We start from the raw sequence: 27,255 nt of genomic DNA on the forward strand, positions 1-27,255 counted from the left end.
TACGACCAGGAAAATAAGAGTGTCCGCCACAGGACACTTAGAAATTGATCTCTACAACAGCAGCCCTTTTTAGAGGTAATAATGTCATTAGGTTGTCCTAATTGTCCAGTCTCAGGGTAACAACATCTGGAAATCCTTCCAACGACACATTTTCTCTTCCTTGTTGCTAAGGCTTCAAGGGTGCCTCTTCATGGCATCTGTCACCAGTCTGTTTCTTTGCAATCCTCCTCCTTTCAAATCAGGAAGTATTCATAAAGTGCAAACAAGAATCACTCCTGGGCTCTTCTCTCAACAGCCATAGCCCCAAATCTCTCAGTTAAACCGCTGGCCAATGAGCATGTCTGCAGGTATTTCTGGAGTTATCAAATGAGTTCATCTGGCAATCAAGGTCTGAAGGTCAAGACAGTCCTGGCAAGAAAACAGGAAGTACCACAAACAAGGCAGGGATGTGAACGATGCAGGCAGACGGGGGATTTTACAGACTCTTTGGATCTTGACATGTAAAATTTCAGGAACCATTACTAAATGGATGAGGCCAGCGGACTTCACACTGTAGTCAGTCTTTAGCAAGAGCAGATTCAGTTTTCCCTGGGTTGAAAACAGAAAAGAAAAACAAACAACAAAAAAAAAGAGGTTAGGGATTTGGTGAATTATGTCTTCAAGAGTCTCTCTCCCTCCCCCCCCTCACACACACACATACACACACACACACACACACACACACACACACACCCCACACACACACTCCTCTAGTAAACAACATCCCATTTTAAAAAGCAAATTGAGATTCCTGAGAGAACTTTACAGAGGTGTCTTCCTTGGCATTTGGTAGGTATAGAGGTCAAGTAGGTAATGAATTACATAAAGTCACAGGTTACACCCATTTCTTTATGTAAACATACATTTTATTTATTTGGCAGTAAAGGGAATTGCACCCAGGACAAGCCGTGTGCTAGAGAAGCCCTAACTCTGAGCTACATGTCCAGTTCTTCCTGCAAGACTTCTTAGGGACTTAACTCAATAAACTAATGTGCAGTTACTCAGAAGAAGAACACAGTATTTCCTGCATTGTGGGGGGAGCGCAGCTTTCATAAAGCAACTTGGCAGAATTTCTGCTTTTGTACAAATTTTGGGGGAGGCAGGACATTATAGAGGGGTCAAGCTGACCTCAAATTCACCATCCTCCTGCCCCAGCCCCTACAGCGCTGGTTCTACCACGCTCAGCTTAGTGCAACCAATTTTGAGAAGTTTCTAAATACTGGTTGGAGGTGACAGAGATGATGATAAGTTGTGTCGGTTGGATAGTACAAAAGCCCTGCTTTTATACTGAGCCTCGATCCCACATCATCTTAAATTGGCCACTGGAGCTAGGAGCAATCATATTTTCTATGTAACTGCCAAATTTGTGGACCAAGTTTTACATTACACACGCCTGACTAACATTCACAATAAAGAGTTAATTATTCCCATCTCTTACAAACCATCACACAACCAGTGAGCATCCTTCTGATATTTTATAAGAGCATGGAGGCCAGCGCTTAAGAATGTCTATCCATATGATACATCATATATATATATGAAGCTAAGTCCCAAGTGAGATTAAAGTGTTATTACAAAATATAGAACACTAAAGTCATAGAAAATGATTAAATACATACTAGTTAAATTCCTGAATTTCTTTTTGGCTTCTGCTCTTTCTTCAGCATCAAAGTACCAGACAGTCATAGCGTACCTGCGCGAGACAAGCGTGTGTTATCAGAAAACATCGAGCTTTGAGCTTCCTCTGTGGAGCTCCCATTCAAATCATCTGCACCTGCTATTTTAATTTAAAAGTATTTCCTCTGCATTCAGTTCTGTATAAATGTCATTCATATAACACGGGCATCCTGGGCACCACCAGGTGCTGCCCTGTACACTGGGGACTCAACAATGGGGTTTCTAGAACCTTCTCTTAAGATCTCAGGCTCCAGCCAGTGACTGGAGGGGCAAGGATGCAATGGGAAAACATAATCTGCGCAAGAAGGACTGGAAGAAGATGGAGGCTCAAGACGATAGGAAGGGAACAGAGAAGGGGAAGTAACATCTGAGTGAAGTCTTCACAAGTAACTCTATTCAGCCACAGACACTTTCTAATTCACAGCCTGTTTTCTTTAGCTTTAGATATTAGTGATGGCTTCAGGCTTTCAGCTGCTCCTGTGACTTGCTTTATTCTATCCATGGGATTGTAATTGGAGTTATCTCACACTTGGATTTTTTTTTTAACCTTTTCACTTTTATAATTGCTATTAGCCACAGTAGTTTCCATAGCACCTTACCCCATCTTCCACCCCACTCTTAAGGGCTTCCAATCATTTTGGCTAGTGTTTTCCCTATGAAGTTGGTCACAGTGGGCCTGCAAAATAACTACAGAATCCTGCCACAAAGCAGAGTCCTATTATTGAACCCCATAAAACAAACCAAAAGTAGATTTTAGTGGCAAAGACTAGCAGTCTGCTTATGTGGGACATGTCACAGTATGATCAAATCTGCAACACTGGGTTCAGACTGCGATGTCTGCAGGGCTATGTAGATGGCTATAACTGAGTTAAGCTTGATAATGCTTAGTACTGTTCTTCCCACAGCTTTCCCCACCTCACTGCCCTGCCCAGCACAAGCCCAACTCCATATCACTCTACTCTCTGCCTGGTCCACAGTGCTTGCTGGAAGGTAAGGAAGAATTAGAGGCAGAAGCAGAAATAAATATTTTTTTATCATGGCTTTCTAGATTAAGATTAGACAATTGTAAGATGTTCAGTGACTCTCAAACTCTGCATATCCACGTGCTAAAGAGAGGGAAAAAGAAAGGAAAGGAGGAAGGAAGAAAGGAAGACAAAAGGACTAAAGGATATTTAGTTGCAGGTCTGGGGGTGCAGTTCAGCTGGTAGACAGTGCTTGCATCCTGTGCATAAAGCCTTAGCATGGCAAAAACAGGCTCAGCGCCACAGGCCTGCAATCTCAGCACCCAGGAGGTAGTGACAGGAGGACTGAAACACAAAGTCATCCTCTGCTACATAGTGAGTTCCACGCCAGCCCCAAAAGAGACCTTGTCTCAAAAATGGATGGATGGATGGATGGATGGATGGACGGATGGACGGACAGATGGAGCAAGAAAAATTATGGCATCCAATTGTTATGGCATGGATAAGGTTAGCCCAGGCAAACCTTAAGCTACAGAAAGAATAAAAGGGGAATACATTCAGAACAAATTACTCTTTCCTTTCCTAAGGTTCTTTCTTTGCTTAAACTGACAAACTGTAAATTCCCTCAAGGAAGCAGAACCTCTGACACGCGAGAGCCAGGGCTGGCTCCACATTACGTTTTTGTTACTGTTCTTTGTTCCATTATGGAACTCGGTCTCACTTAGCTCACTTAGCTCCTGTCGCCTTGAACTCTCAACCCTGCTGCTTGCACTTCTGAGTGCTGGTATTACAGGAATGTAGCACGAAGTCCAGGCAATTGTAGGCTTTTTTGTTTTGTTTTGTTTTGTTTTGTTTTTTGTTTTGTTTTGTTGTCTAGAAGGAAGGGACAGAAAGATAAGGGAAAGCATTCTAAGAAACTAAGACTTCAGCATGCACAATTCACAGAAGAGAAAGACAATAGTTGCTTTAAACTGAAGCTAGATTTGTATGCTAACGGATCCCAAAAAAGGCTCCTTTAATTTCTATCATTCCAAGCAGGTTTATTTATCAGTTTCAGAATGTGACCAGCACTTCCTTATGTAGGACATGAGTTCTAAGAGTTTTCAGGGAACTGGGGTTCATACACAGTCTGGAAGAGGAAGTGTGGCCCCAGCTCTTACCTGGTCGCATAGGAGGGCTGAACTTCATGTGGGTTCCTCCGGTCTGACCAGAAGAACAGGAGTCTGTCAAAGATGGGCTCTACATCTGCTACGAACGATTTCCCTTCTGGGAATATCCGCAGGACTCCTCCATGTAACTGGAGAGCAAGAAGATGGTTAGTATTTCCTTGTCCCACAGGAAGTTTTATCAGCAATGCTGGGTTAGCTCTAGCCAGGAGAAATCCCATCTCTACCTCAACTATAAGTGGGTCTAGCTGCCAGTTATTTACTCCCCCTCATACTCCATAAACAAACTTGTGTCAGACTTCGCTATAGACAGTTCCTCATTCAACTTCCGCTTGGCACCTTCCTATTCCCACACCCACAAAGTCCGAAGACACAAAACAGGAACTATCAGAGGGCATCACACAAAACCATCCACGGCAGACTGCTTCAGCCCAAAAGAGCAGGCAGACAAATGCTGAGCAACTTCATAGCTCCAGAGAATATCAAGTGTAAGCACGCCTCACAATCAGCTGCCCTGCAATAACAATTTATAGCCTTCCGCTGACCTCTTCAAATGCCCTCTGACCCCGCTGGCTGGGCGCTTCCACTGGTGTGAACTCTCACAGCAGGCTATTTACATCTTTCAGGACATCTATCACTCTCTTCACCTGCTTTCTCTTTTCCACCTGTACGATCTACTTGTCCTCCTGGAACAAGGATGTCCAGGCTTCAGACATCAGTGCTTTCACACAACACGCATCTAAGGCTAGCAGAAACTCAAACATTTGTTGATTTCCTTTTTCCTCATTTATCACTGTTATCCCAACAACTCTGCCTCACCACTTGGCATCTTAAAAGATACCTTTAAGCCCTAAGGAAACTGGGGCAGTCTTACTACCAAGCAGAGAGCAGAGATACAATGTTACACTGTAATAGTCAGAGTCTACAGTGAGGAACCGCAAACAGATGCCGACAGTTCAAAAGCTACAAATGCTTGTAAAGTTTGCCAACTTCCCAGACTCTTAAATCATTCTTAACTCTCAGAGAGCACAAGCCGTGTTACAGGAACCTCACATCGCTACCAGTTACTACACAGAAAACGAGCCACACAAACCTCTGCCATTCACAAGCAACAACAAATCCCCCTTGCCCCACCCGCCACAGCACATAGCACCCTGAAAAAGAGGGCTATGTGGGAACTCTCTCTCTGGGACCGTTTGGTGTCTATCCTTGTGGAAATCTCTTCAGTGTTGCTGCTGGGAGGGGAAAGGTGTACATCTCATGCTGAGCTGAGAGTCACATCAGGCCCTGCATCCCAGCGTTAACTTATCTCCTTTCCTTAACCCCTGTGAACACTCACTCAGCCTACCCCCACAAAACTAACTTTATAGCCACTGCTCTTAATCTCATCAACTTTGGTACTAATTAATTCCATAAGAGGAGGAAGGAGGAAAAAATAAAACAGAGGAGACAGGCTATTGGAAACTATAACTCTCCTAAAGTTACCTGAATGCTTTACCTAACTGGAAATGGCATGCGCCTCTGATCTGAACTCAGTGCACCCCTGTCTGCACCTCAGAGCGGAGACGGCCCCCAGCACCCCTCCCCCGCCACACACGCATTCTTCCATAGTACCTTGGCATCCCAATTCTTATTCAGGTAGTAGATACAGGTGATACAACGGCCATCACCATTGGGGTTGTCCACATGGCGAACGTAACCTGTTCCGTTTCCCGGATAGCAAGCCACCATTGCCTGTGGAGACACAGCAAGAATGCTGTTGTTTAAAAAAAAAAAAAGCTCAGAGTCTGATTCTACAGCAGACATATACAGAACATAAATTCGGATTACGATCAGAACATAAAATTAACATGAGGTAATCTTTGGTATGAAAGCTTAACAGATGGGCCATGCCTTAAGACTTGGTGCAGGGTAAGTGGTCCAGTATTAGTCCCATATTTTAGGACATTGAGAACTTTCTAAAGAAACCTACCTACAGTCTGGGCATGGTGGCACATGCCTTTGATCCCAGCTCTCAGGAGGCAGAGGCAGGAGGATCACTGTGAGTTCAAGGCCAGCCTGGTCTACAAAGTAAGTCTAGGATAGCCAAAGCCAAGGCTACACAGAGAAATCCTGTCTCAAAAAAAAAAAAAAAAAAAAAAAAAAGAAAGAAAGAAAGAAAAGAAAAGAAAAAAGAAACCTATCTACATCATCAACAAGATTCCTGCCTTTAACATATCTTCTTGAAAAAGCAGGTTCCAGGTTCCCATCCAAGCCCCACAAGATCAGAATCCCGAGACATGAGAGGCAGGCACAGTTGGCACAGGCATGTAATCCAGCATGCAGAAGCTGCAGCAGGAAACATGACGCCAACCTAACCTACATAGGGAGACCTTCTCTAAAAGGAAGAAAAGAAGGTGTGCGGGGAGAGGGAAAGATAAAAGAAAGAATCTTTGGTGTGGGGCTTAAGGACTGTGCCTGGTTAACAGTGCCCCTGCCCCCTTTCTTACAAAAACATATGTTGAATTCCAAAGAGAGTAAAGGCGAGACTTCTTTAATAAAAGGCTTAGGGCTGGCAGAAGAGAGAAGGGTCAATCGGAAGCTAGGGCTTACCCAGGCCGCACAGGCAATGCAGGGAGCCCTCCCTGAGGGGAAAGAAAGTGCATCCAGGATGTGTGTGTCCCTTAATTCTTACACTCTTCCTGGGGATGATCAAACTAGGTGATAATCTGAGGTCCTCCTGCTTTGTCTAAATGCTACCTGTATCCACAAGGTGAAAGAAGAGAGAAAAAAAAATCCTACTCAGAATTGCAATTACAGGCTTAATATATACCTTTTGTTATTTTGTGGGGAAAATGTAATGGAGTCGGAGGAGAGAGAAGGCAGATATAAAGCTTGTTCTCATTACAAGATGCCACTATAATTAAAAAAAAAAACAATTTATAGGGATTCAGACTGTCTTGCAAAACCACTGGAACTGGTAATATAAAATGAAGGCCAAAAGCTTCCCCGCGCGCCCCCCCCCCCCCGCCATCTTGTTTAGCAGTGTGGGCTTAGCACCTAGGGAGCACTTGATACACAGAGGTTGTCCATTGACAAGTTGACAGGTGTACCAATGAACTTGTGAGTGGTTCTCTGTTGAAAGCAGCTCTTGTGCTTTTAAGATAACAGCTCTTTCTTCCATTCTGAAAGCCTACCTCAGAGGTACTTAAAGGTCTGGGCTGGAATATTCCCTGATAAATAGCAAAGTTACTTCATGAGTAAAGTGACTTGTCGGGCAGAGCCTCAAACTAAGCCACTGTTGGTTCAGTGAGCCCATCCCCAGTAGAGCCTGAAAACAGCTGTGTGCTAGAAGGCTGAGTAGTGGCCTGGCTTTGCAGTGAACTTGACGTTTAAATCAGAAGATGTCTACACTTTCTATTCACAGACAGCTAGCAATCCCACAGCCTGCCTCTGAGGCTTGAAAGTGCCACCGTGATGTCACGTGTAGAGCTGAAGTCTGTCTGTTAGCCTGAGCACCTCCCCAAGAGTCAGATTTTGAGGTGACTCTAATAAGGATTTGACAAATGATGGTTTTCCCAAATAGATGGTGGCTTGAAAAAGGAGGTGATCGCAAGCAGACTGAAGTGACTGGCTTGGCTTGAGGGGACGAGACTAATGAAGTCACCTAGAAAACATAGGGCTTGCCTACTCTTGGAAGCAGCTGTCAGGAGTGTAAAGATCAACACTAAAACTCACTTAGGCACAATTACTTGCTGATTTCCCCACTATCCCAGTCTCCCCTACTGTGTGGGCATAAAAACAAAACAACGACAACAACAACAACAAAAAAACCACAAAAGCTTGCTGTCGGTCAGTGCTATGGCTTTATATTCCAAAACAGTTCTGCTCCCAGAAAAGGTCAGTGGGCTGGATGCCTGCCATCTACCTCACCAGCAGCCGACCATCCCGTCCCTGTGATCCCAGCCTCCTTCCTGTGCCGCAGAACACTGGCTGCATGGCTTATATTGATTGCCTATCGACAGGAGGTAGGATCACCTTACAGACAAATCTCTGGGCATGGATAGATTTTGTAGAGTAGGTTAAATGAGACCTGTCCTAACTAAAAAGGGAAAAAAGGAGCTGGCCGCCAGCACTCTCCTCCCCCTGCTTCCTGACTGCGGACGGACGCAATGTGGGGAGCTGCTGCTTTGAGCTGCCGTGGCTTCCTGCCACGATGGACTATCCCCTGGGACCTGAGCCAAAACAAAGCCTTCCTTCCTTAAGCTGCTTCTGTCGGGTGTTTTGTCATAGCGACGAGACAAGTAATTAACACGGTCTCTCAAGGTCCAAAGAGTGAAGACTTGCTCTAAGCTCCGCACAGAGAAGAGCAGCGGTGTCTTGTGGGGAGCATTAGGAAGCTTTGGAACTGGCTTGAATTAAAATGACAGGCAGGAGACAAAGTAAGTTCCCACAACTGCACCCTCCACTAATTGCTGCAGGTATAAAACAAAGAATGTGCTGGCACGGTTCCTCATGGACTTACCATCAGGACACCCCTCTAATTGTAAGCGTACACGTGTTTAAGGGAAGGAAGAAATAATTTTTTTTTTTCTAGCCAGAGTGCAATTCACCCTCTCTCTCATTCCAGAAGCCATGTGCATCACCTCTGAAACAATGGGAGGAAACCACGGGAAGCTCAGAGGTCCCGCTGCAACCTTGCTGACCAGTTGTACCACTGAGGTTCCTGGCCGAGTGCCACAGGAGATGGGTTTTGGCTCGGACACATTCCCAGCTGTCTGCTGGTCCTTGCCAGGATCCCAAACTATGAAGCTAAGGATGCGCTGAGAGGCAAACCTCAGTGACGAGTCATCAAGTCTGTGCCAATTCGTGCACGGGGCAGTAACAGACTCCGGAAATGGATGGTTTAACAGAGCTGTTATCTAAGACCCATCAAGTCTGCGGAAGGATCCAAAGTGCAGGACGGAGGGAAACGCTGCAACACTTTATTGTTTTATGGCAACAGAGCCGGAGTACTTTAATGATTACCAACACTGGCATTCACCAGGAAGGTATCTTATTTATTATGGGCTTTTTATTGACAAAAACTTCCTGACTTGACCAATACTTGAAATCCACAACAGTTTAATAGCACATCAGTGTCCCTGTGGTGGCACAGTCACCGGAGCCATGTTCTAGATGAATCAGCATGTCCTCTCTGCACGTCCTCTCATGCATCAGTGTTCCCTGCACTGGCCCCCTGTGCAAACCCCCATCCCCAGAGGCCTCTCCACAGCTCTGTAGCAACAGGAAATGAGAGGAACGAACCAGGTGTTCCCAAGCTGGCTCTACCCCAGAGATTTGTGCTTCAGACACCTCCATGGTCACGTTCAGGCAAGAAGAAGTGCACAAACACGAAAGAACGATAGCAGAAGCCAAGGATAAAATCTGCTTTACAAATGCCACCAGCAAAAAAAGAAAACCATGTTCTGTTTGGGGCCATGTGGGGAATTATAAAAGCTAAGAAAAAAACCAAGTTGAGAGGTCAAGCTTAGGAATTCCACTGCAAGGCCTCAGCTGGATGCTCTAAAGCAACCAGCCACAGCCTGACTGGGGATACAGACCAGTTTGAAAACCAGTGTCAACAGCCTCAATGTTTGCTCAGCAACAGTGGCCATTTTCAGACAGTAAACTTAGTACTTCTCTGTAAGTCATACTGCAGACTGGGGTTGCAGCCAAGCAGCAGTCATACCTAGCATGCATGACAGCCTAGGTGTGACTCGCAGCCCCTCGAAAAGAAAAGAAGCCACACCATGTATATTTATGGAAAGATAGACAGACAGACACACAGACAGCTAGATTGTTCAGGATGTTGGGAGTCAGATTTCTTAGTATAACTCTTTGCCAATCAATGCAAAGTGATGTTTTATGCAAATTTTCATCTGACAAATTTAAAAAATTGATCCTTTCATTTATAAAATTTGTAACTATTATACAGATATTGTTTAAGCCTGACATTGTATTTCACACCTGTTACTCAGTTCCTAAGGAGGCTGAAGCAGGAGGATCACACTTTTGGATCAGCCTGGATAACAAAAGGAGATATGGTCTTAAAAACCAAAAAACCAAGGCAGGGCAGTACATCTCTAAAGAGATCTGGCTGAACAGTCTTTAAAATTTGGTCTACTAACAAACTAAACCTCTAAGGTTGTTAAACAAAAAATATAAGCAAACTTTTAAACAATCTGTTTTTTAACTGTTCTTTTTGGGAGGATTTACTGTTATTGCTTAATCATGTGTATATAGGTATGAAGGGAGCAAGTGCGTGTGAAACCACACTGTTCCACGGAAGCTGGAGTTACAGGCTGCTGGGAGCTGCCTGCCCTGGAATCAAACGAGGTCTCCACAGGAGCACCACATGCTCTTAATTGCTGAGCACCATCTCTCTGGCCCTAGGATGTGTTCAATTAAGAATGGTTCTGTTGGCTGGGCATGGTGGCACACTCCTTTAATCCCAGCACTCGCTTGGCAGAGGCAGGTGGATCGCTTTGAGTCTGAGGTCTACAAAGTGAGTCCAGGACAGCCAAGGCTACACAGAGAAACCTTGTCTCAAAAAACCAAAAGAAAAAAAAAAGGATGGTTCTGTTAAGGAGACCTTGTCTGGAAGGAGGAGGAGGAAGAAAAGGAGGAGAGGGCAACAATTCGGGGAGAAGGGAAGAAACAGATTCTGTGTGTTGAATTCTGTGGATGCAGCACAGTCTAGGTACAGGGTCACCGGTGCTTAAACTCTACCTCAGCTAACTAACTCATCTGTGAAAATGGGCTTAGGCAGACCGATGCAAATACTTCATGTGAAACTCATAGCACAAGATCTGGGATTGCTTTCATTTGCACCGAGGGCCATGGCGACCCTTCCCCTCTTCTTCCCTCTACCCTAAAGGACAGATACACAGAGAATTAGATGTGTCAATAGTCAGGAGAGAAAAAAAAAAAAAATACAGGAACACACACACCTTCATTTGCTTGCACAAAACCCATTGGGAGAAAGTCACAGCTTGAAACAATCTCATTGGTATTCGGGTGGCAAGGTAACATCAGGTGACAGTGTTTTTAGGGTCTGTGGGTGGAGGAATGAAAGTCAATACTTGAAGGGAATGGTCCTGAGTGGCTGGTGTTCAGCACATATTTTAGCTCACACAATGAGTGTGGACAGTGAACAGGGCCAGCCAGCCCCAGAACATTCCATGTGCTGTGCTGGTAAAGACACCCTGCCTAAGTAGGACCCATAGGGAGAAACATGGAGGCAAGGACAGGGCGATGAGAGGCCTACATGGGCTAGCAACAGCTCTAAGCTGGAATTTCTCCTACTTAAAAGGGAAAATAAAAATCACTAGATATCCAAATGCCTTGTGCAACCATCTGACTACAAAGAGCGGAGGGAAGGGCGGAAACCAATAAACTAGAAGAGACATAGTCTTTGCAAGTTTTGTTCTCCGATGAACTGAACCCAGCACCGCCAATTTATATTCCCTATTTGGCTCCGACAAAGAGCAAAAGAACTCCAAATATTCTTTGCAAATTAAATGCAGAGAGCATGAAATGCTGAGGGGAACAGCTCTTTAACCCTCAGCCACCTTCCTCCTCCATCAAGGGGTTGTGTTCTTCCAAGACACCAAGATTGAGTTTCTGCAACATAAATGGCTCAAGACTCCTTTATGGACCAGTGGGATGACTCAGTGGAAAATGCGCCTGCCACGAAGCCAGGCGACCCAATCTCTATCCTTGGGACCTACATGGAGAACAGAGAGACCGAACTCTCAAAAGCTGTCCTCTGACCTCCACAATGCATACCATGGTATAAATGCACGGACACACACACACACACACACACACACACACACACACATAAATAAATAAAAATAAATGTAAAGCCTCTTCATAATCGGGTAACAGTCATGCAAAGCCTTTTCTGAGTTTAGAAATGTCACCAGCACAAAGTTCACAATGGCTGCTGGCTGAGCCAGCACATGAGTCTGAACAAAAAGCAAGGTCTGAGTGTGACGAAGAAACAGCACTCAAAGTGTTTTAGGGTCTTTTTGTTTGTTGGTTTTTTGCTTTTTGAGACAGGGTTTCTCTGTGAATCCTTAGCTGTGCTGGGCTCGCTTTGTAGACCAGGTTGGCCTCGAACTCACAGCAATCTGCCTGCCTCTGCCTTCCCAGTGCTGGGATCACAGGCGTGCAGCACCACACATGGCAATGTTTTAGGGTTTGGTGGGGTTTTATTGTTGTTGTTGTTTTTAAGTATTTTTTAACATTGGAGGGTAGGTTCTTAAACTTTTTTATGATGTGTATGTGTGTGTGTGTGTGTGTGTGTAAGCATGTGCACACACACTCAGAGGTCAGAGGACAACTTACGGGACTTGCTTCTCTCCTTCTATGTGGGTTTGCAAGGACTGGACTCAGGCAGTCAAACTTGGCACAGCAAGTACCTTTACCAGGTGAGCCATCTCATTAGCTCCCCTTTAGAATTCTTACAAATTTATTTTAGCCATTTAAAGGTTAAAGAAAGGGGCTGTAGGCAGTTCAAGCACTTAGAAAACAAAGGTGGCTAGGAAGGGCTGGGGCTGCCATTAGTCAGCTTAGCATCTTGCTTGTTATTTATATCAATGGTTAAGATCAAGCTCTTCTACCTCCTCCTTCCAGTGCCGCTGAGAGACAGACGCTGAGAGACCTACGTGAAGGAAGGAAGGGAGAAAACAAAGTGTGGTTTCGGTGGGCAGCAACATGGCTGTGTCCAGCTTCCCCACTTTCCTCCCCAAAGATTCAAGATGACTGAGTCCAACATATGTCAGGTCCATAACCCTTTCAACAAACTGCAAGTCCTTCGCCTTTGCACCTGGTCTAGCTTCACAGGGAAAGCTACTTCTGCCTTCCCTACATGCCCTCAGTTCCCACTAAAACCAATGCCATTCCTGCACTCACACACCCCGGGGCACTGCTACATGTTAACTTCGCTGCACAAGCACGGTGCTGTGCAGGCCCTGGCACCTGAATTGCACAACCAAGAAGGAACTTCAGGACTTATGCAGATGGGAGTTGTACATGGCCGAGTTACTTTGGTGCAGTGGGTCTGCCTGCCCTTCTTGTTCCGGCAGGGGCACTGCTCCTGGGAGAGCAGAGAGTTCACCATCTTCACTTTCCAGCCACTCCTCAGTGAACTTAGTCCCTAACTTCCAGAGCACAGGAACAGCAGCAATTATGCAGAAGATAACCTTCTATGTATGTAGCTGTTCTGCGTTATTAAGGATAGAGCCCACAGGTACCACGTACCATAGTCTTTTGAGATGTCTATGTTAAAAAAGACGGGCCTGCATTCCACGCATTCCACACAAGTGCATAGACAACCACCATACAACACACATATGCCCACAACACACAGTTTGCATAAAACTTCAGGAGTCCACAAGACTGTAATATCTAAAGGTATTCGGTCAAAACTGCATTCCAGGGGTCCCCTCTTCATGCATGAAGTTTTCAGTGAGTCACTCTCCCCACCCCACGCCCCACAAGAAGCCACTGAAACTCTCAGAAGACCAGGACTTTAAGACACAATTGCTATTCCTTTCCCAGTTGTAGCTAATTCCTTGGCTTGAAGGGGATTCATCTAAGTCCTGCAATTAGGCACAGTAAATAGGCCTGGCAACATCCACATATCAATGCAGGCTGTTTGGGTTTGGGAAAGCAGCCCTTCCCGTGGAGGCCTGGCTCAAGGCCAGCTGGGAGATGACTGAGTGACAGGGCTACGTGCGCTTCGTGAGGGTGGCAGCCAGCCCACACCCGAGCACACCGCCAGGCAGCCAGGGGGAGGGAACAGACTCTGGGGAGCCCTGGCTCCTCCCACATCGTTCTCCAGTCACCAGAGAAACGCTTTCAGCCTGGGCTTCCTCCTGGCAATTACACAATCAACTAGTCTAGCAGGCTGGAGGACACTGAGGCAAGCGGTTAACCATCTCCTTCCCGAGGCCTTTGCTCAGACGTTAGCAGCTGCCACGCCATAGGCCCGAGTGGCACTTCTACAGAACCAGTTAAATTGCCAGGTTCCAGCGAAGGTGAGCAGCCAGCTGCTTGTCCTGAGTCCAGGCTGTTCATACATTCTCAGAGGGAGTCATTAACGCTCCTTATCATATGGACCTAGAGGTTACCACGTGTCCCTGGAGAACAAATGCATTAGTCATCCTTAAGGCAATGGGGGTGGGTAGGTAGGGGAGCTGAGACTCACAGCATTTAACTTCCTTAACGTGAGAAAACAGACTTAGGAGAAAAATCAAACTTCACCTGTAGTGCCCTAAAAAGACCACACACAATAGGGAAAGGCTGTGACAGCTGATTGCCCAGAAAACTGTATGGGTCTCTTTATTCTTTCATCTTAAATTAACCCCAACATATGTGAAGGAATTCACGGTGATTTAAACGCAACCCGTAAGAAAAGACTTTGTTAACAGATGACACAGAAAAAACACAGCTACAAATCAAAAATTTCCTGGGGAAAAAATGCCTTGAAGCAACATTTATTAGACAGGAGAAACCTAGATTTGCATTTCAGCACTTAGGAAAAAAAAAACAAAAAACAAAAAACATCTGCTCACCAAAAGATGGAGGAGCCGGAACCCAAGAGACTTGCTGCCCAGATTCAGTTTCTGCACGTTCATACAGTGCTGACCACGTCCCTGACTGTAATAGGGGTGTCCCAAGCACTGTTGCATTGGTTTGGTGAACCGATCAGCAAGGTGCTCATGCTCGCAGGGGCGAGGGAGGCATGGAGGAGCCAGCTTGTCTTTGGGTCAGTCTGGGTGAAGACTGTGAGGCTGACATCCATAGCTTAACAAGAAAGCTCTCTAAGGCGAAGGAATAACTAGCTTGTCCCCAAGCTTCCTGAGGGAACTAAGCTCTTCCATTCCCAGTGAAGAGGAGCAGTCCCTTAGAACCCAGGACCCATCTCACAGAGCAAAATGGACGCTGAAGTCCTGGTAGAGTGTTTGCATCTGGCTAGCCCAAACTCTCTCTTATTCTTTAAGCCGCCTTGAACTGACTTACAACGCCTGATAGAATGTAAATACTGTGCAAATAGCTGTCCAACTCTATCATGTAGGAAATGACAAAAAAGACCTAGACACGTTCTGGTTCCAGGCAGAACCAACCCTTTCTAACTATTTTCAATCCAGTTGAGATTGAATCTAAAGACACAGAGGAGCCATCTATACTCATTTCACTCTCTTCCACAGAGACAGAACGCCATAAGAGGCAAAAAACAACCAAGCAATAAAAAATAAAAAATTACAAAAAGTACCAAGAAATGAGCGTGCTTAACATTGTTTATGAAGTACACGCACTGAGGACAAAGCCGAAGGTAAAGGAAATTGCCTAAACCCTGTGGCAAGGCAGCACGGGCCAAGTCTTGGCTTGTGTCACCATGCTGTAGAGACAGCACAACCCCACCATCAGGTTGCTGCTGTCCTTCAGCCTCCACGCCAGCCTCACATATAGCTCTGGTCTTCTCTCCCCTGTGTCCCTTCTGCATGCTTCCCCACCCCCACCACCCCACCTCCATCTTAGCCCAGGGCCAGTCCACAGCCGGCTATGCTTTCTTTCTACGGTCTGAGACATTGGGACCTTCTTTCTAGCATCTTCCTCCATTAGGTCATGTCAACACAAGCTATGGTTTCCAGACTGGCTTCAAAGCCAGAAAAAAAAAAAAAATAAAACCTTTTAAAGGAAATATAAAAGTTCATTTCTCCCTGGAAAGAAAATGAGAAACACCCAGTAAAAGAGGCCCAGGGAAGAGATCAATTTTCTCCATTCAGGCATAGGGCTAGTTTGGGAGCCGTCTGAACTATGCCACCAGCACGTTAATTAGAATTCACTCAATACAGACTGCTGGCTTAAAGGAGGATGGACATCCAGAAGATCCTCAGTGGGGATCGAAAGGGGAGGGGGGCTTCTCAGAGATGCCTCAATGGTTTGGAGGAATGTAAAGGAAACTAGAAATAAGAATGCCTGGCTCCAAGTCAAGCAGTTAATTCAATTGTCCTGAAGCTCCTCAGGGACAGCAGTGGTCCCATCTGACAAGTAGAGGGGAGCTGCCAGGTATGGCTCCACATACTTGTAATCCTAGTAGTTAGCAGAAGCCTGAGGTCCACAGTCACAAGTTCGAGGCCAACATGGGCTTCATAGCAAGATGTGTCTTAAGACAGCAAGAAATACAAACAATTACGAACTGAGTGTCAGAGACAACCCAGGACTCTCCAACACTCAATGCCCCTTTCAAAGGACTAGGAAAAGAGTTATCTGAAATAGGTGCTCCTCCTTTTAGAGGGGCCAGGAATGAAACTGGCTCCCTGTAACTCCAAGATAAACAATGAAGAAGCAGAGTATACAGTGGGTCAAGCCTGTAATCTAAGCACTTGGGAAATGGGGAGGATCCGAGTTCAAGGACAGCCTCCCTGCCAATAGTGAGCTCAAGGCAACCTAGGCAACTAAGACTGTCTCCAAACAAACAAACCATATTGTTGTTGTTGTTGTTTTGTTGTTTTTTTCGAGACAAGGTTGCTCTGTGTAGCCTTGGCCGTCCTGGACTAATTTTATAGACCAGGCTGGCCTCGGACTCACAGCGATCTGCCTGCCTCTGCCTCCCGAGTGCTAGGATTAAAAGTGTGCACCCAGCTGAAACAAAACATATTTTAAAAAGCGATAAAGAAGGGCTCCTTGGTTCTTCTGAGTTACCAAACACAGGCTCCAACGCACAGCTGGAAAAACTAAGGCCATCCATACACAAGCAGGAAGAAGGAAAATGGCAGCCACACCCTGATTTCCACTGAACTGCACCTTCAGTTCCAATCAAGAGATTTCGGGGCAGAGTCCCACACTTTGGCTTTCTCCTGCTCTCTATAGGTAGGTGCCTTTCTTCTGGAGGGGCGGGGGTTCCAGGCTCCTGAGCAGTATCCATAGGTAGACTTTATTGATGCAGATTTTTGGAGACTCAACTGTTTGCAAGACACTATTTTCAGACTTGCAATCAAAGTGACCATGAATCTTTTTTTTTTTTTTTTTTTTCCGTTCCTTTCTCCTAACCTGTGGTCATCAAGATTTACTTTCCCCTTGACTTACAAGAAGAAATCAGTTCCCAGCTCCACTTCAACTATAGTCTGGAAAATGACGTTTATTGGCACGGATAACAGAAAAGCCATAGACATGTAAGGCATGGTTGTTCTCCCAAAATCTCACAAGTAAATTAAAAATGCTTGTTCCCTCTTAGCTTTAGCAACAAATAAATAAGCTTGGATTTGGTCTACTGGACTCTTGCTAAGAGAAGAAGCAGCAACACTGTGCCTCATCGACTTCCCACGTGGTGAGGGATGCAGGGAGTACCGCATTTCTGACTCAGTATGTCTAGAGAGACCCAAGAATGTATGCTTAGAGCCAGTGGTGATGCCAGTCCTGAACCACTGAGAGGCACAACTATTCTGTGTCAGAACTAAGAGTGCTCAAAGCCTCACTGTAGGTGCTCAAAGGCGAAATGGGACTAGTGTGCTCTGTACTGGTTAACGGAGGAAGCCGGGATGGACAGCTGGAAGCCAGAGGACTCCTAAGGTGTTTATCAGGCTTTGCTCCCTGAGTCTGAGAGCAGACAGGAAACACTCATTTGTTTCTTTTCAGCTTCCTATCTTGTGCTAGGCTCTGTCTCTCTCAGGACAACTGTCAGGCCAAGGCTGGGGTGTGACTCTAGGAACTAGCCTGCTGTTCCCAGGAATCAACTATCTTCCTTCTCCATGGGAAATCTAGCCTCCATTTTCATGTAATTCCTCATACTCTTGGAGGCGGGTGCCATGCTGTACCTGTCTGACAGACGCAGAGAACGGGCCCAGAGCATAGACTAGCCCAGGAGCACAATGGGAAAGAAAAACATCAAGATTTCCATTCTTGTGCCTAGTAATAGATACCAGTCGATTTTAAGTTAAAATGTAAAAATAAAATACATGACTTGCTTATAAAGGAGTGAGAGATGTACTGGGGGGACCTTCTTGCCAGGGTTGAGCTAGGACAGGGACTTGGAGACTCGAAGCTTCAGGTCTGGCCATCTGCCTTCTCTGACGTAGATCTGTGGAGAAGTTGCCAGAATCTAGGAGTGGCACAGAACTTCCCAATGAAAGACAATAACTTGCAAAACTAAGATTTTCCTTTGGGATGGCCCCTTATAGCTTGTCCAGTAAGAGACCGTGATGCAAACTCCTTTTTCTCCGTGTGTGTGTCTGTGTGTGTGTTTGTGTGTGTGTGCATATGTGTACATATACATAGAACCTATATAGAACCTATATATAACTGAACTCAAAATTCCTTTCAAAGATGAAATGAAGCCAACCACTTAGAATCTTAAGGAACTGTATACACAAAGCGCAATAGCCTCTGAATTCAGGAACTTCTAAATTGAAGGGAGGCAGAACAAGCAACCAAATAAACGTCCTGGGGCCATCTAGGCTGTGCCACCTGTTGAGTTCCAGGGGACAGAGGATAATTCCCAAGGCAGGCCCTACATGGCCCAGGAGGTAAAGAGTAGAAGACCATGGAGAGGCTAGCTGGCTGAGCCTGGCAGATCCCTTTCTAGCATTTCAGGGTGTTGGAATGAAGGCAGTCAGGAGATTAAGTGTAAAGGGGCCAGATGAGGTCAGTCAGAAAGGGCCTCTATGACTCAGCAAGAAGTTCAAAGGGTTATTACAGAGGACGATGAGAGAGGAGCAGTGCTGGTCCTGACCCAGCTTTTAAGAATGGTGACTACAGGACCAGTGGGGGTCTGCACAAGTAGACTCTAGCAAAGGCAGGGAGGCGGGCTGGCAGAGAGGTGAGACTCTAGCAAAGGCAGCCAGGTTTCTTCTTCCTTAATATGTCTGCTGAGGAAAGAAGATGCCAGTTGAAAAGGAAACCACAAAGCCTGAGGTTCCACAGTGAAGCTGAGAACTAACACAAGAGCAATGGGCCCAGCTCTGAGCAGTGTACGACCCTGCCTACCTGCTGAGAACGTGGTGAGAACAGGGTGTGAGGAGCCATTCAAGTCACTCAAATTAACCCATAAAACAACACAACTAGGAAAAGAACTTGGGGGTTTTTTGGTTGGTTGGTTTGGTTTGATTGGTATTTTGTTGTTGTTTTGTTTTGTTTTGTCTCGTTTTTTAAGGCATCATATTGGCGTGGGGAAGGGATGGCTTTTCACACAGTTCTTGAAGTTTGGATGATATATAAAAGGTAGGGGAGCTGTAGGGAGGTGCTTGGATGCAGTCTTTATTTTTATCAAGTGAATATCAGAGGCGGGCTTAGGGCTACATGCAAACCACAGCTCCGCGTCCTGACGTCTTCAAGTTCTCCTATTAAACAAAACCGGGTTGCAGTGATGCTTGGAACCAAGCTTCCCTTCTGTCTTCTGACTGGCAAATCACCCGGATTCCTATCACATCCTTTCAGTACACATACTTGGAGATTACATTTGTTTTGAAAGGCAAAAATAAATTAGCATGAGATAGATACATTGTCTTATTTTTCTTGTCGATGTGACCAAATACCTGACAAGAAGCATCTTAAAACAGGAAAGGTTTATTTTAGACTAAAACTTGAGGGGATGTAGTCCATCCTGGCCAGGGAAGACCTGTTGGCAGGAGTGAGTGAATGGCTGCTGCTTAGTTGCCCCAGGCCAGGGAGCTGAGAGCAGACAGTATGTGAGGTTGGCCTATCAAACCACAAGACCCTCTTTCGGTAACCCACTGCCTCCAGCAAGGCTCCGCTTTCTAAAGGTTCTACAGCTTTAGAAAATAGTACCAACTCAGGACCAAGTGTTCAAACACCCAAACCTATGCAGGGGGCGGGCCACGTGTAGGCCACAACACACATATATTTACTCTAAACCTTGGGCAGCATTTATCGACGGTGCCTTCTAAAGAATCAAAAGTTGGCTTTCCTTAATAAGGTTGTATCAACACAGTCCTGAACATAGGGGACACTGGGCAAGGGGCCAGATAAATGCCAATTCAAAACCTGAGAGGCTCCATTCTACAGTGTAGTGCAGGGGTCAGTAAGGCTGAGATGGGGCAGGGGGGAAAGTGATGCACAGAGGTCACACCCAGTTCACCAAAACCACGGGCAGAAGAAACTCACCCACAAGTCAGGACGGCAAGAGGAGGTAAACTGAAGCAAGTGCTACACTGCTTTAAGATAGAAATAACTGTGAGAAAAGGGGGTACAAATCCTATGTATAATTAACCAAGCTCACTAATCTTCCTTGGCAAACACCCACAGAGCTGCGAATCCAAGCCAAATCAATGGTTCCTGGCCATCTGCCAAAGCTGAATTCTTTAGTCTGGCATCATAAAATGATCTGTCTGTTGTATTTACAATTCCAGTGCCTCTGGATTCAGCCACCCACTGGGCACCCCTGGCAGATACCCAGCAGAAAACATCAGAACTATCATTACTGTCAGAACATGTGCATTTGACAAACACCAGAGAAAAATGACACGTACCTCACAGCGTTAGTTAACAGTTGCAAAGTACGGCTACAAAGGAATCATCAAATCTGTGGCCAAAATAACTTTAAAAAGAACTAATAGCCTTGTCCACAGTATCAACTTGTTCGTTACTTTCTGGTCTTGTCATTTGTTTACCCAGTACCAGAGACTTAGCCAAAAACAGAGATGCCAAACTGGCCAGACAAAAAGGCCCAGGTGAACAGCCTTCTGAGTCTTGTCCCAAAGGACAAATACTAGTGCACAGCCCCTGGAAGATGCTCTCCAGACAGCTCTGCTCAGCGTGAGTCTTCAAGCCTCATCACACTGTCTCCCATATATGATGTGATCCCAGGATATGGTCCTGGGATGCAAAGCTATTTTTGTTAATATGAAAAACTAGTTTTCCTAGCCAGCATCAAGAGCCAGGAAAGAATTTACCAGTTTTGCCTAAGCTGTCAGAAAAAGAAATTGTCCCTAACATCCAAAAGCCCCTTATAGAGACAAGCAACATAGTTCCACCTTAAAGGGTAAGCTTAGCAGTTTTAGTCTGAACTATATTTTTAAAAATCTCAAATCAAATACTGAATTCACATGGCAGAGTTCACCATCCAGCCCTGGGGCACATGACCCGTGACTGCATGACCCTGCCCCAGCCAACTGGGCCCTCTCTGTGAGGTACCTGTTCACCCAAGCCCTTCTCAAGGTGCTGCTCCAGGGGTCCTCTCCTAGGAAAAACATCTTTATGCTGAATGAAGGACCAGAAACACACACACACACACACACACACACACACACACACACACACACACACACACTCACACTCTCTCTCTCTCTCTCTCTCTCTCTCTCTCTCTCTCTCTCTCTCTCTCTCTCTCGGCTGGAGAGGCGTCTTTACCATAAGCAGGTGAGACTCCTAAGTAGCCACACAGCTTCTGTTTTGTCCCCAAAATGTCATTCAACAACACAGGCCATGAAAATCATCCTCACAGAAGACAGGTTTCTTCCTTACTGAGGCTGTGTTCTATAAATGATTTCCTCAAACCATTTAAGGTACTAAGCACCAAGACACTACAAACCTCTGCTCTCTAAGGATCACACCTGCCGTGGGCTCCGGCAACCATATTTGTGACATACGACTCAATATGCTTCCGCCAGCCCAGCCAAGACTCCCAGGCCCCCCAGAGCTAAGTGAGGTGAAGACAGTCGGGCTTTGTCCACAGCAAAGGAAGCTGTGATTCTGGGCTGGTGTTCAAGCCTTAGGCTATGTTGGCGTAAAGGCTGAAGTGGCCCTTGGAAGGCATCACAGAAGGCGCACGCGCGCGCGCGCGCGCGCGCGTGTGTGTGTGTGTGTGTGTGTAACCGCAGCAAAGGCTGGACTGGAAGGAGAGAGGGGAAGAAGAACAGAATGCAAGCAGAGAAAAGAAAGGCCTTAAAACCCAGAGAGCTAGCACCAGCCAGATACGAAGGCTCCATGTTCACGCCCTCAGTTCTCTAAGACTCCCGACTGCATTTTCTGTGTTTGTGTCCTGAGAGATGTCAATTCAGCATGGTACCTCACTCCTTTTTTCACTTAGAGTCACTTCCAACCAGCGTAAGTTCCACTGTGTAACAGGCATTCTTGACACTACCAGAAGGGCAGGCCAAACAGCTGCTCCACAGGGGAGGAGGCCCAGCACCCTGCAACACATGCTCTCTTCTTCACCAACCTCCTCTGTATTGCTCACAATACAGCCTTTTCACCACCACTGTCCACAGATGCTCTTCAGGGTCCTAACAACCAGCCTAGCAGTACTTTCCTGAAAACAACACTAGAAAAGCTAACCCAGCACTTCATTTCTTCAAATGCACTCAAATGGTGCACTTCAATAGTGTGTGTGTGTGTGTGTGTGTGTGTGTGTGTACGTCTCTCTCTCTCACACACACACACATGCACACACGCACACACACACACACGTGCACGTGCAGGGACCCACTATCGCTTGAGACATGACTGTTCTACAGTTCACATGTATTTGTGAGCATAATTTGTGAGAAACCAAGAGACACAAATGCACATTTAGAACATTAAATAGGAAAGCTTAATGGTTAAGAACACTGACTCAGTCAGACACATCTGAATTAGAATCTCAAATCTCACTAGAGCCTTTAGAACAAGGAGGGAGACTAGAAACTCTAAGAAGTTCATATATATTGTCATAAAGTTCTTTCTCCCAAAGCCTTTGTATTATCATCATTATTATTATTTTACACTTAAAAAGACCCAAATGACTTATCTAAGGTCACAAGGCTTAGTAACATCAATCCTCCCCCAACCTCTTTCTAAAACTGCCTCTTGCCCCTGTCTGTGAGAGACTTTGGATTTAATTATTTAAGTGTTCAATTTGTTTAGGGCTGTGGCTCAGAAGAGTAAGTAAAATTAGTCCTTTAGTACAGTGCTGAGCGGAGCGCCAGGCAGTGCAAACTGCTCAATAAAAGGTATTTATTATTGTTAGAGTTCCCAACTCTGAGTCTACAGTGAACGCTTTGGGCTAAGGGACATTCGGTTCTATAAATTACACGTTCTCTGGAAAACAGCCATTTGCAAGCTCTAGGCAGCCAGAGAAAAAGGAGCAAAGCATACGCAGTATTTATCTTGGATTTGGTCTCCATCACCAGAAGGGAGTAACAGATAACTGTTGCTAGCTAAAAAGCAATGACCACACTTGGGGTTAGGGGGCGCCATGCCACACTCCTCAGCACATTGGGGACTTGTTTTCCCCAGAGGGACTCCAAACCCTGTTTTGCTACAACAAAGGCAAAGCAGACAAATTCTAACCAGTAACAATATTATTATTTTTTTAGACAGGGAAAGGGACTACCTAAGAGTTCTCCCACAGTTCCAATTTTAGGTCCAGTAAATACTCCTGTTTATTCCACTTTGCAATTCCACTCACATCATTCAATGACCTTTACAAGTCCAGTTTAAAAAAAAATGCACTCATAAGCACAATGCATAGGAAAGATATATATATATATAAAATGTTTTTTTTTTTTTAAGTCTAAACTAAATGTACAAACTGGCAGTTGCTAAAACTGCTTGGGGCTGGGAGTTCAAAAAAGCCTTGTACACATTGTATGTATGTTTGAAATTCCCTCAATTAAAAGTTATAAATAAGTTTAAAATCTGTACAAATTCTCTCTATGGAGAAAAAAATTTCCCCCAGGAACCATAAGCAGGAAATTAGGGCTATCTATATCAGTACTGTGGGAAGCAGTACAAAATGAAGGACATTGAGAGGGGGAAAGGCACGTAAGGAAGAAAATAGGCCAAGTGAAAGGAAGCGAGCCTAGCCCCTATAGACAGGATGTGCCTGACAATGCTTCACCAGTGAACTCAGAATGAGGCACGCGAGGCCACAGACGTCTTTAGAGAAGTAAATATATATATAATGCTATACTAATTGTGTGTTGAAGCTTGGTTTTTAAATTTTTGTTTTGTTGTTTTGCTTTTGGTTCTAATTGGCCATGGAATTGTTCAATCTAGAGGTGGACTTTCTAGAAGGTATGAATGGAAGCTTTGTGCCAGGAACAGCCAAGAAAACCAGAACCTGGTAAGGAAAGCTGCCTCTTCAAGGGGTAAAGCAGATTCTCTCTTTTTGCTACACACTACACAGTTAACTGAAAGTTACTTGGTCCACCCAGAAGAGAAGCTGGGGCTGAAAACTCTGCAGAGCATGCTCCTCTCCTTCCTCTGGAAGAATAAGTAATTTTTCCATTCTCTTTGAATTAAATTCTAGCTCGGGATCCTCCTGCCATCAAGTCACAGCTAAATTAAAAAAAAAAAAATGTACACTTTAAGCTATGTTAGTGACAGGACTATCGTTAGTTTTCATCTCCCTCACAGAGGGAAACCTTATTCCTAAACCACTGGTGGAAAATTCTTTAACAAGCTAAGCCTGGAAGAAACTTTATAAAGCTGATAAGGAGCCATTTGTCCTTTCAGGTTAAAGCTACTTCCAAGTTAAAGTGACTCCTAATACTGAGGCTAAGCCCAGGGTTATCAGCTAGGTTATTTGATGCAAAAACAGCACAGATGGAAACGCAAATGATCATTGAGTCTACCAGCAAACTGACAGATGAAAAAACAAAACAAAACAAACAAACAAAAAACCCTATCATCATTCCCCCAACCGAGTTCAGGAAACTCTGAACTACTCCCAAATCACATTTAGAAGGCTGCACATTCTCTAAGACTTACTTAGGGTCCAGTCCTAAGGTTGCTTGTCGGGCAGTGAGTTCACATCCCCCTGTTTGACAGGCGCCTGCAGCCCCCGCTCTACTCATCCATCTCAGCTCTTCACTTCCAGACATTTCCAGTTGACCACTTGCTTTTTATAAGTGTGCTCTTTCCAGCTCTGGAGACTGGAAACAAGACTACAGTAGTTTCTCCCAAGACCAAGCCTACACTGAGAAACATTACATTTTTTTACGGAAGAAGAGCGCATGGATGCAGGTTCCTGGTCTCTCAGGGGCTAGCCTGCTCTGCCTCACTGGACTTGAGAACTTTTCATGATTCTAACAGTCCCTCGACCAGCAACAACATAAAGACAAATCACTCTGAATTGCTCCTGAAAGGAGGGTTTGACTATTACTCTTAAAGGAAGATGAAGACCAAGTAGCAAGACTAACCCAAAGTAACGGGCACACACCATCTCCGCTCCTCCCTCCCTCCTTCCCCCCAATTGGCCTGTCTGCCAATCTACCTGTAAACGTTTCCAGGATAAATCATCACATCCCACTGCACCATTTCCGACTATGTGTACAAACACCAGGTTTCTATCCACAGGTTCTTCACCACTCTCTCCACGGACCTTATCAGGTTGTTTGAGTGGACTTTACCACAAGTTTATAGGAAAAGAATGACGATGGTGTGGGCTCAGCGCCAAGGGAGAATGTTCAGTTGGGCTAATGGGACTAAGAATTCTGGGATCCAGGGACCAAAGGCTGCGGAGTCTTACCTTTTCGTACCAAACGCTTCCTTTCTCCCACCCTACCGAACTCTACAAGCCAACTAAGACAAGGCAAAAATTACACTTGCCTCTAGGAGAGTTAAGGGCGCCTCTGGCTACAGTGAAGGACAGTACCGGGTGGCTTTAAAGCAGGCACTTGGTTGGGATCATGGACTTGTGTGTCGCAGTGTTTCGAATATCTTTTCCCTCCACCAGGCAGTTGTCCTTGCGAGCATCACCAAAACCACAGGAATTCTTCCAGAGTCAGCAGAAGCGCATCATCACGACACACCTGAGCCCCTTAATGTGGACTTTTGCTTAAGGAGTTGGGCCGGGAGGTGGGAGGGACGCAAGGGGGAGTAGATAAGGTAAGCTGACTTCTTGGTTAAAAACCAAAGTTCGCTGCAGCCCAGCGAAGGCGACACAACACTCCGAACGAAGGCTTCCCGTCCCCGGCAGCAGCAGCTGCGGCTGGGCACCCGCACGCATCCTACCTTGGACCTCTCCTTGACATAGTATTTGCCCAGCCGGCTCCCGCAGTACAGGACCAGCCTGTCGATGAGGGACAGAAGGAAGTTGATGGCCTCGCAGCCCTCCTCGTTGCCCCCGATCCACGTGATCTGGTCGCCCCGCAGGTGCCGCTTGGAGACGCCGGCGCGCGGTCCCGCCAGCTGGCCGTCACGCAGAGCCCCGTTGTAGTGCAGCTGCTTGACTCGCTCCAGCACGCAGTCGCCCACCACCTCGCCCAGGAAGTTGTCCAGGTAGCAGAAGCCCACCTCGTGCAGACAGGGCACGATGTACTCCAGGGCGATCTTCTCCAGATCCAGCCTCATGATGTGCCCCAGAGGCATCTCGCCCGCAGACCCAAGGCCGGGGACCCCCAAGGGTGCACGCGCCTAGGGCTTGAACAGAGCGGAGATCACAACCCAGATGCGGGGCCCGGGGCTCACCCACCTGCGGCGGCCTCGGTCCCCGAGCCACTTTAGCTCCAGGGGCGGAGAAAGTTGCTCGCAACTGTAGGGAGAAAGGAGCCCGCACCGAGACCGGCGGGAGCACTGTCGAACTCAGCCACCCAGCGCCGGACTGGCCCAGAGAGAAGTCGGAGGGCCCCTTTTGGAGATGCAGAGCCACCGCCGAGGCGGCCGCAGCCTGGGGAGGAACCAGAGGAGGCCCCGCCTTGACCTCAACGTCATGGCCCCGCCCCCGGGACAGCCCTCCTTCGGGGCCCTTCCTCCTGGACTGGTGCTGAGGGTGCATCTCGTCGCTGAGCTCCACGCTAACCTGTGTGTGACCCAAGAAAGAGCTGGAATGTTAGTTTATGCTTTCGATTTACATAATTGTTTTGCATAAAATCCTCTTACAGACTTGAAAACCTGGATCCCAGGTCTGAGATGCACGTGAACCTAACTGCACAGTTTACTGCCACTTTCTGGGCAGTTAAACGTTGACATTGAGGTAGCTTTGCCTAGTGTCTTTCCTTCCTCCCTTTTCCTCTTCTGTTTGACCTGGGTCAGGTGATTCCAACCCCTGAGAGTGAGATGAATCCAGTTTTAACTGAAACTGATACATTCCCCTTGATTCCACCTATGTGCCAGGCTGGTGTGCATCCCTGGGGAGAGGGGAGAGGCATTGTGGGAAGGGAGGGGCACGGCCAAACCCTACAAAATGTTGTATTTTGCCCTGCATGAGGTGTTCATGCCCATGTTCATTACTTGAGCTTTTCACTAAAAAGTTCTGAAATTCTATCTCAAAATCACTCATGTGCCTCCCAAAAGATACACTATGTCTCTCTGGCTTTTGCCATAAACAACTGGGCATGTGAGGGGGTACTAGACGGTGCCTAAAAGCCTTAAATATCTCCCGGTAAGCTGGTGGCTATACAGATTTATGCCATTTCTTTCCAAGTGTGTGTGTGTGT

The 27,255-nt window shown here is 46.1% G+C and overlaps 1 protein-coding gene across 1 annotated transcript; it reads right to left on the reverse strand.

The window, feature by feature from the left end:
* Window positions 1-26,366, reverse strand: Egln3 (egl-9 family hypoxia inducible factor 3). The gene is made up of 5 exons (XM_051146171.1): window positions 25,832-26,366; window positions 5,459-5,578; window positions 3,839-3,975; window positions 1,659-1,732; window positions 1-588 (listed from the first exon to the last, which is right to left on the reverse strand). The coding sequence occupies exons 1-5, from the start codon at window positions 26,186-26,188 to the stop codon at window positions 557-559; spliced, it is 720 nt and encodes a 239-aa protein (XP_051002128.1). The 5' UTR covers window positions 26,189-26,366; the 3' UTR covers window positions 1-556.
* Window positions 26,367-27,255: the final 889 nt, after the last annotated feature.

This window comes from Acomys russatus, chromosome 1 (assembly GCF_903995435.1).
Source record: "Acomys russatus chromosome 1, mAcoRus1.1, whole genome shotgun sequence".
NCBI lineage: Eukaryota > Metazoa > Chordata > Mammalia > Rodentia > Muridae > Acomys > Acomys russatus.

Bases quoted from the DNA above. Each gene is read 5' to 3' on its own strand.
- Egln3 (XM_051146171.1), bottom strand. From the start codon at position 26,188: ATGCCTCTGGGGCACATCATGAGGCTGGATCTGGAGAAGATCGCCCTG. The intron at 3,976-5,458 runs GTACTATGGAAG...CTTGCTCTCCAG, and splicing joins ATAAGAATTGGGATGCCAAG to TTACATGGAGGAGTCCTGCG. The intron at 1,733-3,838 runs GTAAGAGCTGGG...TGTCTCGCGCAG, and splicing joins CAGCCCTCCTATGCGACCAG to GTACGCTATGACTGTCTGGT.